We start from the raw sequence: 15,245 nt of genomic DNA, 5'->3' as shown, positions 1-15,245 counted from the left end.
CATTTACGTCATTTAGCAGACGCTCTTATCCAGAGCGACTTACAAATAGCGTAATGCTTCAGTAGATTGATGTGGTTCCTACATTACAAATGTAGCATTATAAACTGGGTAGTTCGAGCCCTGAATGCTGATCGGCTGAAAACCATGGTATATCAGACCGTATACCACAGGTATGACAAACATGTATTTTGACTGCTCTAATTACAATGGTAACCAGTTTATAATAGCAATAAGGCACCTCAGGTATTTGTGATATATTGCCAATATACCACGGCTAAGGGCTGTTATTATGCACGATGCACAGTCCTTAGCCGTGGTATATTGGCCATGTGGTATATTGGCCATATACCACACCCCCTCGGGCCTTATTGCTTAAATAATCACCATTATTGCCAAAGTGCACTGAGTTAATGCATTTTGTTTGCACATTTGCACAATTCTACATCTTGGGTTTTGATCATAACAAATATAGGTTGTCAGAAGTTATATGCATCAGGGAAAACAAAAAAATTGTGTAACAATACAATCCTTTAAATATGAGTCATTCGCATCACCATAATGTTTTTTGTGAGTGTCAGTATGTTAGCTTTTGTGTGTATTTAGTGTGTAGGGGCTATTTGGAAAGTGTAGGCACAGAGGAAATGAAGTGGACCAGCTGCATTTAGCGTATCATTACTGTCGTTATTAAAGTCACCTATGTTGTTGTCATAATCGTCATCATCATTGTCGTCATCTTCATAACCGTCAGTGTTGTAACTCAGTCTTTCCCACCAAGGAAGCCTGTTAAATCACAGTGTGATGATGGTAGGGGAGTTTAGGGAGTGATCGGATTGGTCCCCACTGCTGCTGCTACGGCGATGGGCAATACTACAGGGCTGGGGGTTTCGAGACTGCTGGGCCACACCATGTTGAGAGGAAGATGACAGAGTGGCTAGAGCCTGGGATGAAATAGTGGAACTGGAGTCTAGAGAGCCAGAGGGATAACTGAAGACCAGACTAGCTGTGAAAGGAGTAAGAGATGGAGTAGAAATAAGAATTGGGGTGTGAAGGGACTCAGATTCCATGGGGACAGCAGAGGCAGAGGAGGTCACAGTACGGACAGGGATAGTAATTTTAGGTTTGGGCTTCTCAATCCTTGATTGGCTCTTTGCTGAGCTCCCTGGTAGGTCAGAAAGCTCAGGCTCAATTTTGATTCCTCCCAATGAGGGAAGCTCTGAGCTCTGGTCAGAATCCGAGTCAGAGTCGTGGATCTTGCAAATGGGGCGATGGGCCTCTAGAACCAACTCTAGCTTTTCTTTCTCCTTCTGTAGTTCAGCAATCTCCTTCTCCAGACAGGACTTTCTACCTTCCAACTCGTCTGTCTCCTAAGAGAGGGAACATTAAAGAGAAAAGATTAGGGTTGTATTGTCAATCTATTATTTTTCAATTGGTAGAGAAATCCGGTAGTTGATGATTTACAAACTTTAAAATATATATGTTTATCGCCCTCCTGAAATAAAATTCAACTTACGATTTGCAGCGTGTCTGTCAGCTCACGTCGACGGTTCCGACACTTGGCAGCTGCCTGTTTGTTCCGCTCTCTCCTTATTCTGCGTCTCTCCAGCTCCTCTGGGGACAACTAAAGTGAGAGAAAGACATTTGATGAGGCAGAATTATGACTGAAAAAAGTTGTAATATGTTTTACAACTCAATTGAATAAAGGGACTGGACTGAATAGCAGATGACTGTAAAATGTGTTTAGAGTGGTGAAATACTACCACCTTGTGTATAAACTGAGTCACTACATTCAAACTTTCAGATTGCCATTAATTTCGTAATGTCGGAGCCGTTTGTCATTTTGTTCCGCCCTTTTTCCAATTTCATTTAACATTGTCAGTTCTCTGTTTCTGTTCATCCAATTTCTCCCGCCCCGTATTGTGATGAGTCACTCAGACCCCAATTGTGACTCAGGTATGAGTCATATGACTTGCCCCAGTGAATCACATGATAGCCCATTTCCTGTCCCATCAAATTTCAGCTCACTCAACCACACATTCTAAAAGTGTAACAAAGCCAACAGGTATGAAAATAATCTACTCTCAAGGAAAACAAAACCTACTAGTAGTTTAACTACTTGATGTCTTGCCATCTTACATTTTGTGAACCCGCTCGTGTCAGATATATTTTGGCTCAAACAGGTTGATAGAAGCTCTCATCCTTTCTAGCACTAAGCCAATGTCACACTAATATCAAATGAGTGGCTTATCTCAAACAATGATGAAGCAGGTCAGTGTACATAGCTGTTCCAAAGTACATAGTTGTCAACCAAAACAAATGCGTGGTCAACCTCTGAATTATCTGGAATTTCCACATTTTCGCAAAAATCTATACCGTTCAAAAGAAAGCTCTCAGGAATATTTGTTTCTGTAATTTTGTTTTCAACCTATCAGATAAGACGGGTGTGTGGTGAAATCTCACTGCCATGTCAGACGTATAAGTCAGTCACACACATTACAGGATATTACACACTACTGACACACTGACTCAACTGTCTGTCTCTACACCTCTGTGAAGTCTGTAGTTTCCCTGCCCCTCTCAGTCTCACCGGAGCACTTCTAAGCCTCTCAGTAGTTTCTTTATTCAGTGTAGCACTATTAATAAGACAACTACATGGAAAAGGGCCTGCTAAAGTGTCCCTCTTCAAAGACAACCACATCTTCCAAATCTAAATGTAGGTCTATGTTGTGTTAAGTGACCTTACATTTCATCTGCATTTTGGTCAGATATCCACCCACATTCTGGCACAATGCCTACCTACATTTTGATTGACTCTGAAAGTAAATTACATAGTATTACACCCTGCTGGCTAAAGACCACACATATTCTTACATGTTCATCGTTCCTGCGTCTGGTTGTGCTCCCGGATCTTGCCGCTGCCCTTATGACCCCTGGTCTGTAGAGGTGTGGTTGGGAAGGTGAAGGGTTGAAGGACCTCATTCCTGCTGCAGGTGGGTAAGGAGGACGTGGAGGCCGTGAGGGGCCAGGTGGACTGATGAAGGAGGGCTGGACCAACCACTGGAGGTCTTGGTTGGAAGTGATGGCATTGAGACTGGGGACAAACTGGCTGCCTCCTGCCACAGTGAACTTCTTAAGGGAAAGAGAGAGAGACAGTAAGAGAAAGAGATGGTAAGGATGAGGTTAGAGTAATGAGATGGTGGATAAACTAACAAACAAAGTGATTTACAGCAAAGCAATTCTTTTGAACCAGATATTTGACATGGGCAATGGACATCCTATGCATGCATTTGACATGGATATATGCGTGCATCCGGATGTAAAGGCAACAATCTTGACAAAGACGGTGAGCATTGAATATAAATGGTTAAATCCATTATGTGTATCAATTCATCAGACAATGGTAATCAAACTGCACCATGGCTATAACACAATTATTAGCCTAGTACATTTCTTATGTCCATATTATGCCATGAATTCCTTATTATTACTACATTCTGCAATTAATATGATTATGCAATATCATAATTATTGAGAGGGGAAACTGTACACAAAAATTATCATTTATTACTCTTGCTAATCTTTATCAACATAGACCAATATGTGTGCCTACCTGATCTTGTTGAGTAGTTGTGGCGCTGGTGCCCTGGGATACAGCGCTCGATCCGGTGTGGGGGGACCTAGAGTCGCTGCCTCCTCGGCCCAAGTTCCCAAAGTTTCTGTACATCTTTGATTGTAAACTGCTATCCCGATTCCCGATGAGCGCAAAGTAATCCTGAGGAGTTTTATGAAGAGCAAGCGATGACGTGAATGAAGCGTTCGGGTAAAGCTTCACGTTCACTATTCAAACGTGGGGCAAACCCTCCTTAATGCTGGATGTTGGTAGGATCCAAAAAGAAAGGGGAAGAAGAAAACTGCGAATGTAAATCTTGTTCTTGTGTATGACTAAATTCTCCCAAATTCATTTGAATTACTTCTTACGTAGAGATCATTCCGGCCGGACTGAAAAGTATAGAGTGATCGTGGAATTATAAACGCCCAAACCGATTCTATAGTTATTTTACGCCCCTCCCAATTTACTGGAAATGGTGGTGTCTGGGTTTTCGGCTTGTAACTGACCAAGTGCGGATGACGTATGTGAACAAATATGGTGAGTTTCCTCCAGAGAGCGACCCGGGATTCCTCAATTGACAGGAGTGGAAAGCATGCTCTCATTGAATTCTACAAGTTTCTGCTCATATTCATTTTTACCATACAACTTTTTAAAGAATCTATCCAATCGTGTTTTATGAAAATGAATCATATCACAGAAACATAGCCTTCTGTCTATAATAATAGAGTATTGTCATTCATTATACATTTACATTTTAGTCATTTAGCAGACGCTCTTATCCAGAGCGACTTACAGTTAGTGAGTGCATACATTTTCATACATGGTGTTGGTTGTATCCTACTATTTATTTAATAATAATATAATTATAATAATTTAGGAAATTGGGCTATTTGATAGGCTAAGTACGCTATTTAAATGATTAGACTGTGTTAACTATTGATGAAAGAACAGAATGTCTTGAGGTTTGGCCCTTAGTTTGGGTACACTTTCTTCTCTAGACCACATCAATCAAGGGAACTCTGACTGTAGGAGGTGAGTCAGCGGAAAGCCACTATGTTGATGAATTATTTCATCGTTTCAACACTGCCAGTAGCCGGCGGTTTTCTATGTAGTCTACCGTCAAAAGCTTAATTAAAAATGCTAAAATGTACCGCGGTTTCTACAGTAGTGGCTGAGATGCCACTAAACAGCTGCAGTCCCTGCTCTCCCTTATGGATCTATTGGGCTTGAGTTCCCGACATGGTTGACTCATCTGTTGTGAATAACTGACTACCAAGCGTTATTGAAACCAATAGGCCACTGTAGGATCCGGTTGCATCTTATAACAGGTTGTCTCTTAGGATATAGAGTAAAATTGGATTTAATTGTGTTCAAAATAAGGCTAAAACTATTAGTAACATTCATTAGCACACATTTACATGTATTGAATATACAGTGAATCATGACTGTTGTATCAGCATCTTTATCATTTGAGCCATTTTGCTCGTAGTGTTGTTTTATCACTCACCACCACCATTATAATGAGATTACAGCGTTGAGTGAATGTAAAATATTTTCCTTTCAGCATGGCATTTGTGTCTTATGCATCACAGTGACCGAATTACTACTGCCACCTAATTCTTTAAAAGTGTACTTTGCCTGTGTTATTTCTCTATTTCAATGGAGGACATGTGCTCCTCTCTCTCTGGGGTGTAACCATAAGGATGTGACACCTTATCACATGGTTGAGTGTTGAAGGAGAGTATAGGGGGAGGTGAAGATGACGTCATGCCTCTGGAACGCCATGATGACACACCCTTTCTGTCTCACTATGACATGCCACAACATGCTGGCAGGCAGGGCTGTATCTTTTTTTTTTTTTCCTCACACCAATTGGCTCAGAGAGGCATCATTAATGCACCACAGACGTAGACTACATGTACATGCAGGTACAGTAGGCATAGTACAACCATGCACACCCACCACTTACACACCCATTCTCTTAATCCTTATATTTATTATATGCCACATTACCCACTCCCCATTGTTACTAGCGCCTAACAATGCAGAAAAATGTCAAAGAAGTACACAGATAATCAAAAAATGTTAAAACAAGATGTCGGAATGATTCCAATTAACACCCTAAATAGCGCTGTAACAGTAATCCAAATGCAATCTATATGTATATGCACTGAGTGTACAAAACATTACGAACACCTGCTCTTTCCATGACAGACTGACCAGGTGAATCCAGGTGAAAGCTATGATCCCTTATTGATGTCACCTGTTAAATCCACTTCAATCAGTGTAGATGAAGGGGATGAGACAGGTTAAAGAAGGATTTTTAAGTCTTGAGACAATTGAGACATGGATTGTGTATGTGTGCCATTGAGAGGGTGAACAGGCAAGACAAAAGATTCAAGTGCCTTTGAACGGGTTATGGTAGTAGGTGCCAGGCGCAGCGATTTGTTTCAAGAACTGCAACGCTGCTGGGTTTTTCACGCTCAACAGTTTCCCGTGTATTTCAAGGATGGTCCACCACCCAAAGGACATCCAGCCAACTTGACACAACTGTGGGAAGCATTGGAGTCAACATGGGCCAGCATGGGGGGGTACACATATTTTGCAGATGTTATTGCAGGTGCAGCAAAATGCTTTTGTTTCTAGCTCCAACAGTGCAGTAATACCTAACAATAGAAAACAATACACACAAATTCAAAAAAGAAAAATAAAGGAATTAAGAAATATCAGAACGAGCAATGTCAGAGTCCGGAATATAAATATATCACAGGAGGCTGCTGAGAGGAGGATGGCTCATAATAATGGCCGGAACGGAGCAAATGGAATGGCATCAAACACATGGAAACCACGTGTTTGATGTATTTGATACCAGTCCACTAATTACGCTCCTGCCATTACCACAAGCCCGTCCTCCCCAATTAAGGTGTCACCAACCTCCTTTGACATATATAAATATATGTATATGATGGTGTGTATGGACAGTATATGAATAGAAAAGTTGTGTACAGCAGAAGTTATATAGAATGAGCCTTGATTAGAATATGAAGTGGGTAAAAGTATGTAAACATGATTAAAGTCACTTGTGTTCAATGACCATGTACATAGGGCAGCAGTCTCTAAGGTGCAGGGTAGAGTACCAGGTGGTAGCAGGCTAGTAACAGTGACTAAGTTCAGGGCAGGATACTGGGCGGAGGCTGGCAAGTGGTGGTGACTATTTAACAGTCTGATGGCCTGGAGATATAAGATGTTTTTCAGTCTCTCTGTCCCAGCTCTGATGCACCTGTACTGTCCGCCTTCTAGATCAGGGTTTCCCAAAGCCGGTCCTAGGGACCACAAAGGGTGCATGTTTTAGTTTTTGCCCTGGCACTACACAGCTGATTCAAATAAAGCTTGAGGATGAGTTGGTTATTTGAATCAGCTGTGTAGTGCTAGGCCAAAAACCAAAAAGTGCACCCAGGAGGGACCCCAGGACCGAGTTTTGTAAACCCTGTTCTAGATGGTAGCAGGGTGAACAGGCCGTGGCTCAGGTGGCTGATGTCCCTCTTGTAAAACCGGGTGCTATAGATGTCCTGGAGGGCAGGTAGTGTGCCCCTGGTGATGCATTGGACTACCGCACCACTCTCTGGAGAACCCTGCCGTTACGGACTGTGCAATTGCCGTACCAGGCGGTGATACAGCCCGAAAGGATGCTCTCAATGGTGCATCTGTAGAAGTTTGTGAGGGTCTTAGGGGCCAAGACACATTTCTTAAGCCTCCTGAGGTTGAAGAGGCGCTGTTGCACCTTCTTCACCACAGTGTTGGTGTGGTGAGACCATTTCAGGTCCTCAGTGATGTCAGTCTTTGTGAATCATGAAACGTTTGTTACATATTCAGCAGTTCCTTTGACCTAGGCTTGAGGTGTATTCATTACGCCAAATCTGTTGATAAACATTTCGTCTGTTGCAAAATCTGCTTCAAAACGTTTTGGCACAGAAACCGTTTACTCCAAATGGAAATCCTTGCTGTTCTTAAACAAGTACAACTATTTTTTCACTTTTCACATTTACAATTAGTCACCCTGAGTCACTGTTTCAGAAGACAACATGGGCTACCTTCTATAAAACTATAGTTAGCCAAACTCTAGATGCCAATCCACCTCTTTATCCAAAGAACAGCAAGGATTTCCGTTTGAAGTAAACACTTTTTGTAGCAAAATTTTGCAACAGACGAAACGTTTTGCAACAGAATTAGCGTAATGAATACACCCTGAATCAGCGTAATGAATACACCCCATGCCTAGGTTGAAGGGGCTGATGAATATGTAATTCACGTTTAATCTGTTTCATAATGTACTGTCTTTGGTTTAATGATTAACGAAGACTGATATCCCGGAAAACCAATCAGTGCACAGGCTGAATCTTTATTTGGACCAATAGAAGTATTTTGCTTATCCTCGCTGCCACGCAGGCACAGAGAAGACGACCAATAATAGCTAAGGTAAAGTACAAGAGGCAGGTTCTAGGAAGCACCATAGTACACGTAGGTAGGTGTAACGTTTGGCTTTTTAAATAGTGAATATTGTATTTCATGAGTATGTCAGTTATTTTTTAACAGTCTGGTACATTGAAATATGTTATTCTGCTTTAATTAACTGTCAATTGTGTTCACACAGAAATGGTGGCAAAAGCTAACCAGCTCTTCAGTTAGCATTCGCTAGCTAGCCCCAGACTAGCAGCCAAGCAAGAGTAACGTTAACGACGAAAACTTCTAACTAACGTTAGCTAACGTACTACTAGCCAACATTGAAACATAGCTAGCTAACTAACTTATGGATGTGAAGATCTAGCAACGTATAAAATTGCGTGGCAGCACGTTATCAAACCCAAACATTGTTTCTATTTTTAAACAGGTGTTTACAATGGACCTTCCACATCATGGCTACCGAGCAAGTGGTAAGTAGCTAGCTACAGGTTATCTATCTGCTACAGCTAACTAATAATGTAGCTCGCTAGAGTTAGGTAACGCCTCGATCATACCGACGGTATCATTGCATTTTGGTACACCAGAAGTACATTCATTTCCAATGGAACGCTGCGTTTGCCTTGCAGCATTGCGTTGCAATACGTTCTGTGTGGTGCACACGTTGGATTTATCGAATGTATGCGTCAAACTGTATGAGTAGACGGCTTGACAGAAAAGGTAGCAGAAAGTGAATGTTAAACTTTTGTTGCACACAACCAGATGATGCTGCATACTATTTTGTTCAAACGCTATCGGTGTGATCAAGGCGTGAGGCTTTCATTGCATCCTGCATGGCATGAATATTGTTCGTAGCTACAGGTTGCATACTCATATTGTCACGCATAATTGCCTTAGGACTGTTATGTATTGTCATACTTCACCCTAGCCCATTCATAGACACTAACGGAATCAGAATCTGTGCGTTACATGCTGACTAGACTGGGCACGCGCATGTTGATTTTGTTCATCCACCCCAGACAATATCAGGAAACGCAGGTTGAAATATCAAAACGAACTCTGAACCAACTATATTAATTTGGGGACAGCCCGAAACGCATGAAATATTAATGGCAATATAGCTAGCTAGCTTGTTGTTGCTAGCGAATTTGTCCTGGGATATAAACATTGGGTTGTTATTTTACCTGAAATGCACAAGGTCCTCTACTCCAACAATTAGTCCACATATAAAAGGGTAAACCTAGTTCGTTTCTAGTCATCTCTCCTCCTTCAGTCTTCTTCTTTGGACTTTATATGGCGGTTGACAAACAACTTTAAGGCGCATTACCACCACCGACTGGCGTGTGGAGCTCAGTTCATCTTTCAATCACACACGTGGGTATATGATCCTAAAAACCGATGGGAGAGGTGGGACTTGCAGCACGTCAAAGTTATATTTTAGCGCCTGGCTACGCAGATGCACGCGGGCAGTTTGGATGAAATTATTGAATAACATGTATGTGTACATTTATTTTGCAACGCTCGTGCACGTAACGCGAGCGGTGTGGTCAGCATGTTAGACCTCTAACGCACAGAAGGCTCCGACTCAAACTCCCATTCACCAATTCTGTAAGCGTTATAATGTCAAAATACGTTCGTTCATAACCAAATATGGAGTTTCGCTGAGTAACTATCTTAATTTACTCCTGTTACGGCCGATATGTATTTCCAAAAAAGTTCAAAATTATAATGTACATTATAAAGCTTGCAGAGCTGGTGAATGGGAGTTTGAATCTGAGCTTTCTGGGCGTTAGAGGTCGCTAATGCACAGATACTGGTTCAGACGTTAATTTTTTAGCGCCTATTGACGATAGTATATTCTGGTCTGGGGATAACTGCGTTGCTGAAAATTAGCTTGCAAAAAAACAGAATACTCCGCCAGAAGCCAGAAGTTAAATACAATTCAATATCAACTTACTCTGTCAATTGTCCTTATGCAGGGGCCAATTTGAGAAAACCCCCCATCTAATGGAACTTATAATTAAACAGAATTTCCAAACGTGGGTCTATTGTAGACCCATGCAGTTCCTCAGCAAGGTCAGTTCCTCTCTGCTTACCTCATGTCAAAATAAAAGTCCCCCACAAGGTCTTGTTTTTTTTTAGGTCAGATATGACACACGTTGACATGAGATAAGCGGAGAGGAAGTTGGTCTACAACAGACCTATGTTTGGAACGGCTGTTTAATTTATGTTCTATTAGATGTTTTTTCATAATTTACCCCCTACATAAGGACTAACCCTACGGACAATTGACACTTAGTCGAAATTGAATTTCATTTCACTTATGGCTTCCGGCGGACTATTCAGTTTTTTTGCAAGTTAATTTCTAGCAACACTAGTGTGTAAATACGAGCGTTGCTAAAAGCAGCTAGCTGGGGGAGTTTTGTTAAGAGCCCCGACGCTTGCTCTAAACATTAAAGCACATTGCTTGCGATACGGTTTTGGAAACATAAGGAACGTATCTTTCATATCAGCAAGGAAATAATAAACAATTTAAAAAATGGTTAAATTACTACACACCTTTTTTTAAAGGGTTAGGGTTCCCACATGGCCATATTTCCATATTACAGCGCTTGTTTACGGAAAACAAATGGGAGACAGTCGACTCCCCATCTATTGAGAATCGATTCATGTTTAGAGTTTTTGGCTGCCAGAGCCAATTGGCCTCTAAACAGAACCAAGGTCCTTGGACTATAAGGAGTAACGTTAGGCTCCTTTAGTCCATTATTGGGCTAGCTCCACCCCTGCCCTAAATATAACTTTCCTTATTACAATTATGTATAGAAAGTCATTTTTCACATCACATTTATTATCAATACAACATTTCTGATATGACATCATACAATACTACACTCTTACACACTACCCCACTCTTACACACTACCCAATTATCCTCATCCCCATTTGTCCCTCTGTAGCAAAGCCAAGAGCTCGTGCAGCTCCACCCGCCGGGGACCCTCTCCTCTTTGAAGATACCAGTTCGGCAGCGCCACCAATGAACAATCAGGGTTACTACACCCCTGGGTACAACATGGGAGGGGCTCCAGCTGGAGGGCCAGGGGGTGCTGGGGTCAACAACCTGTTTGCTGACCCAATGGCCAGTGCAGCCATGATATATGGCTCTTCCCTGGCCAACCATGGAAAGGATATTGTCAACAAGGAGGTGAGAAAATCACACTACAGACTGGTCTCATTGTCATTAGGGTGATGGCTACGTTCCACCAAATGAAGAGTTAAATAGACTAGAGTTGCTGCTGGTGTATTGCTTATGTCTGTGGATCCTTTCAGATCCACTCGGGCATGGGATGAGGTTTTATTAATGGCCTTCAGCCAGATAGGATGGTCAGGGTAAAGCCGTGCATGAGGTAGCCACATGAGCTATAGAGCTGGTATGCATCTGTTACTTGGCTCAGTTTGTGGCTGATGGCGCCTACTGTTGACCTCTTCCATAGTTTGTTCCTTAGAAGCATTGTGACACAATGCTCTGTCGGACTCTTGAGGCTGGATGAGACTTAGCCCATTTTGAAGACGACAGTGGAACCCTTGTCTAGCTGTATAACATTTACCCACTTTGCAAGTTATTTGGCGACGCTTTACCGATGTCCAAGCCTTTATCTGTAATCGGTAGACGATTCTGATTAGGAAATTGTGGTCTGCATCGCTGAGCAGTGCCCGGTAAATAATTAAATCCAATTGTTGGATGCTACCACCCCCTCCAAATCAAAACCAAACATGGATTCCATGTTGTGTTCTTGCTTTGCGCCGACACCTGTCTGTTTCACACCTGTTTGTCCTAGCTAATCAGCCTCGCAGACAGGAAACAGACGAAGTAGAATGGAGCATGTATGGGCAAACATTGACATCCATGTTTTGATTTGGAAGGGGGTGGTAGCATCTAACAATTTGATTTAAGTCTATCTTGGGCACTGCTCAGCGACGCAAACAACGATTTCCTAATCAGAACCGTCTACTGGTTACGGATTAAGGACGTGGGAGAAGTGTCGCATCAAACAAGCATAGGCACTGGTCGGCAAATAACCTGCAAGGTGGGTGTATGTTATACTGAGATTCAATCTCTGTCTAGTACCACTGGGCTAGATGAGACTGTGCCAACCATCTTTGATTCCGCTTATCATCATGACAGTTAGAAATTCACCTGTACAATCTCTCTTCAGATCAGCAGGTACGTGTCTGTGAACAAGCTGAAGTATTTCTTTGCCGTCGACAGCAAATATGTAATGAAGAAACTTCTGCTCCTCATGTTCCCATACACACACCAGGTAATCAAGTCATTTATTACACCAAACACACCATGTCACGTTTTTGCACATTATGTTTTACAAAGTATGATCCTCATCAGCACTGTAGCACACACTGGTGTGTCAAGGTCATGAAGACAGTCTTGGCATTCCTCCTTCGTCTCGTCTCATGTTCTCTTGTACATATCAGATAGTCGGGCCTCCAAACAAGATAATCACTCTTTAATCACCCTGCTAGCATGTGTGTGTTTTGATGTTGTCGTCACACAGAAGGTGAATGTTTTCTCTAATGTTGCAGGTGTAAAAAGGACAGATGCATTTGTGCTTCAGCAATGTTTATATTAACAAGCATGATACGTTTCCACAAATTACCCTACTCAGATTAGGATAAATTGTTACAGACATTCTGTGACCTGCTAAATGTTAGGTCCAGTAAGAACTATATGTTTGTGCTTCTCTATGATGCTGTGTAAATCCATTTCACATGTTGTAATGTCAATAGGACTGGGAAGTTCGTTACCACAGAGACACTCCTCTCACACCCAGGCATGATGTGAATGCACCCGACCTTTACATACCTTGTAAGTACGTTATATTGAAACCGGTATATCAGTAAGATGTTTAATATGGAAGTGGGAATCTTTTGATTGGAATATACACAATGAATTTTGATTTGATTATTACTGTATTGTTTTTCAGCAATGGCTTTTATCACCTACATTTTGCTTGCTGGGATGGCCCTTGGCATTCAGAACAGGTTACTTCAACTACTTTTTTTTTTTTTTTTTTTTACAACTATACAAACATTGCCAAGCAAATATATTATTTCTGGAATGTTAGATACTGGGTCACTGAAATGAATACATTGTATTTGTTAATGAATCCACCAACTAATGTTCTCCCCCCTTATCACCATTTTCTCTTCTTCAATGGAAGGTTCAGTCCAGAGGTCCTTGGTCTGTGTGCCAGCACTGCTTTGGTGTGGGTCGTCATAGAGGTCTTGGTCATGTTGCTGAGTCTCTACCTTCTCACTGTTCACTCTGACCTATCCACCTTTGACCTCATTGCCTACAGTGGATACAAATATGTGGGGTAAGGGCTCCATTAGATCTATAGCTAGGTTTCCATCCAATTGGCCACGGATTTTCATGTGAATATTCTAAAATCTGCATGTAGAATATATGTGAATTTTCCCACCAGTGGTGTGTTTCCACCAAACAAATTTGTTGCGGATTAAAATCAGTGCATGATAACGTAGTGCATACAACATGGACTTTTTCGCTGAAGTTTTCATGTACCGAATAAAAATCTAAAGTTAAGTGTTTCCATCACATTTTCAACCCTACTGATGATTTTGTCACAAATAGTTCCGTTAAATAGAAAACTGCATGGTTTCCCGAGTCATAGTGGGAGGACCACACACCATATAATCGTGTGACTCCAAGTTTACTTCGATGTGATGGTTATTATATCAATATTTTGCATAAAGGCGTTTCCACTGCCATTTCTCATATAATTAGTTTTACAGACACAAAACGATCCTACCATGTCGAATGAACAAATTCTCTCTGCATTTATAAAATTGTACCGAAACAGCTGTCATTATTTTTTTTATATACGGTATGACTTCACTCACACTGTGGATGGAAACGTGGTTTGTTATCTATACTCTGTAAGGGATTAATTTTTTTACCTCACGTTGTTACATTTTGCTGACATTACTGTGATACCCCTGGATTTTTAAGGATGGTTCTTTGTTTTAGGATGATTTTCACAGTGCTGGGTGGTCTGCTGTTTGGCAGTGATGGGTACTTCGTGGCTCTCGCCTGGTCATCGTGTGCCCTTATGTTTTTCATTGTAAGTCTGAATTTTTCGTACCTTGTTATGCATGATAGTAAGCAAGTTGACATGGTTTAATTTGTTTTTATGTCTTTAAACTTTATGTCCAAGAGTAAACAGCATTTTTATCATGCCATCAGGTCCGCTCTCTCAAAATGAAGATTCTGTCGTCTCTCTCCCATGACTCCATGGGGGCTGGGGCGAGTGCCAAACCAAGACTTCGCCTGTACATCACCTTGGCCACCGCCGCCTTTCAGCCAATCATTATCTACTGGCTCACCTCACATCTGGTCAGGTGACCTGGTACGGGGTCTGATGCTGAGGTCCTTTGGTATTGAACTTTTAAAAAAACACATGTTGATGCTTCCTACAAACTTGGTTCTTGTGAGTGTCAGTGTTACCTGCCTTTCAGCTCATCTGCCAGAGAAAAGGGGATTATAGATATCGAGCTCTATCTTGTGTTAAGTTTTTTGATTAAAGTTTTAAATGAACATTTATTTTTGACTTCTCTACAGTGTGAGACTTTAGTATGCAAGACACATTGATTGTCACAATGGAAGGATTTGATGTTTTCCCACCATGAGTGTTTTACATACTGTCCATTTTGGCCCCCTTATTTATAGAGAAAGAAGGGTTTTGTATTCATGAAATTGGAATATGGTTTTGAAAAACGTTTCACACCACACTCCAGTTTTTCCTCTAAAGTTTCCTGTGTATGTTGTCCATTTGGGCTTACCAGAAATGTTGCAGTATGGTTAAATATAAAATGATTGAGCTACTCTGAGGATGTGCTACCAGTGCAGTCTTATCTTCCCCATTTATCCTTACCTGTTAAACCCTCTTATTATTGATCTAAACTTTATGGAGCATGAACAACAACCAGTGTTATGTTTTTTTGTAGAAAAATAAACATATTTAGCTTTGAATTTTAACCATGCCTCTGTCATTTTGTTAACAATGTAAAGTTTCAATGGAAAAATGTCTGTTCAGTTTGATCATCCTTGGCCTTAAATTTGGGAATGCTATGACTGAGTCAAATCTGG

General features: G+C 41.3%; 2 protein-coding genes across 5 annotated transcripts; one reads left to right on the top strand and one right to left on the bottom strand.

Moving 5' to 3' along the window:
- Positions 1-309: 309 nt before the first annotated feature.
- Positions 310-3,998, bottom strand: LOC121531940 (fos-related antigen 1-like). Of its 2 annotated transcripts, none has more exons than XM_041837516.2 (4): positions 3,608-3,998; positions 2,869-3,126; positions 1,511-1,618; positions 310-1,364 (listed from the first exon to the last, which is right to left on the bottom strand). In XM_041837516.2, exons 1-4 carry the CDS (start codon positions 3,719-3,721, stop codon positions 789-791), a joined length of 1,056 nt encoding a protein of 351 aa, XP_041693450.1. In that variant the 5' UTR covers positions 3,722-3,998; the 3' UTR covers positions 310-788. The 2 variants fall into 2 exon arrangements, with proteins under 2 accessions (XP_041693450.1, XP_041693460.1); XM_041837526.2 differs by having other exon boundaries at positions 2,869-3,123.
- Positions 3,999-7,909: 3,911 nt separating this feature from the next.
- On the top strand, positions 7,910-15,134 carry LOC121531923 (protein YIF1A). 3 transcript variants are annotated; one of them, XM_041837500.2, is made up of 9 exons: positions 7,910-8,083; positions 8,496-8,538; positions 11,023-11,267; positions 12,280-12,384; positions 12,866-12,944; positions 13,063-13,120; positions 13,300-13,455; positions 14,127-14,220; positions 14,343-15,134. In XM_041837500.2, the coding sequence occupies exons 2-9, from the start codon at positions 8,505-8,507 to the stop codon at positions 14,499-14,501; spliced, it is 930 nt and encodes a 309-aa protein (XP_041693434.1). In that variant the 5' UTR covers positions 7,910-8,083; positions 8,496-8,504; the 3' UTR covers positions 14,502-15,134. The 3 variants fall into 3 exon arrangements, with proteins under 3 accessions (XP_041693434.1, XP_041693425.1, XP_041693440.1); XM_041837491.2 differs by having other exon boundaries at positions 8,066-8,129; XM_041837506.2 differs by lacking the exon at positions 7,910-8,083 and adding an exon at positions 8,104-8,125.
- Positions 15,135-15,245: the final 111 nt, after the last annotated feature.

This window comes from Coregonus clupeaformis, chromosome 2, assembly GCF_020615455.1.
Source record: "Coregonus clupeaformis isolate EN_2021a chromosome 2, ASM2061545v1, whole genome shotgun sequence".
Classification (NCBI taxonomy): Eukaryota; Metazoa; Chordata; class Actinopteri; order Salmoniformes; family Salmonidae; genus Coregonus; species Coregonus clupeaformis.
The sequence above is the reverse complement of the archived record's forward strand: the minus strand, read 5'-3'. Positions and strand labels throughout refer to the sequence as shown.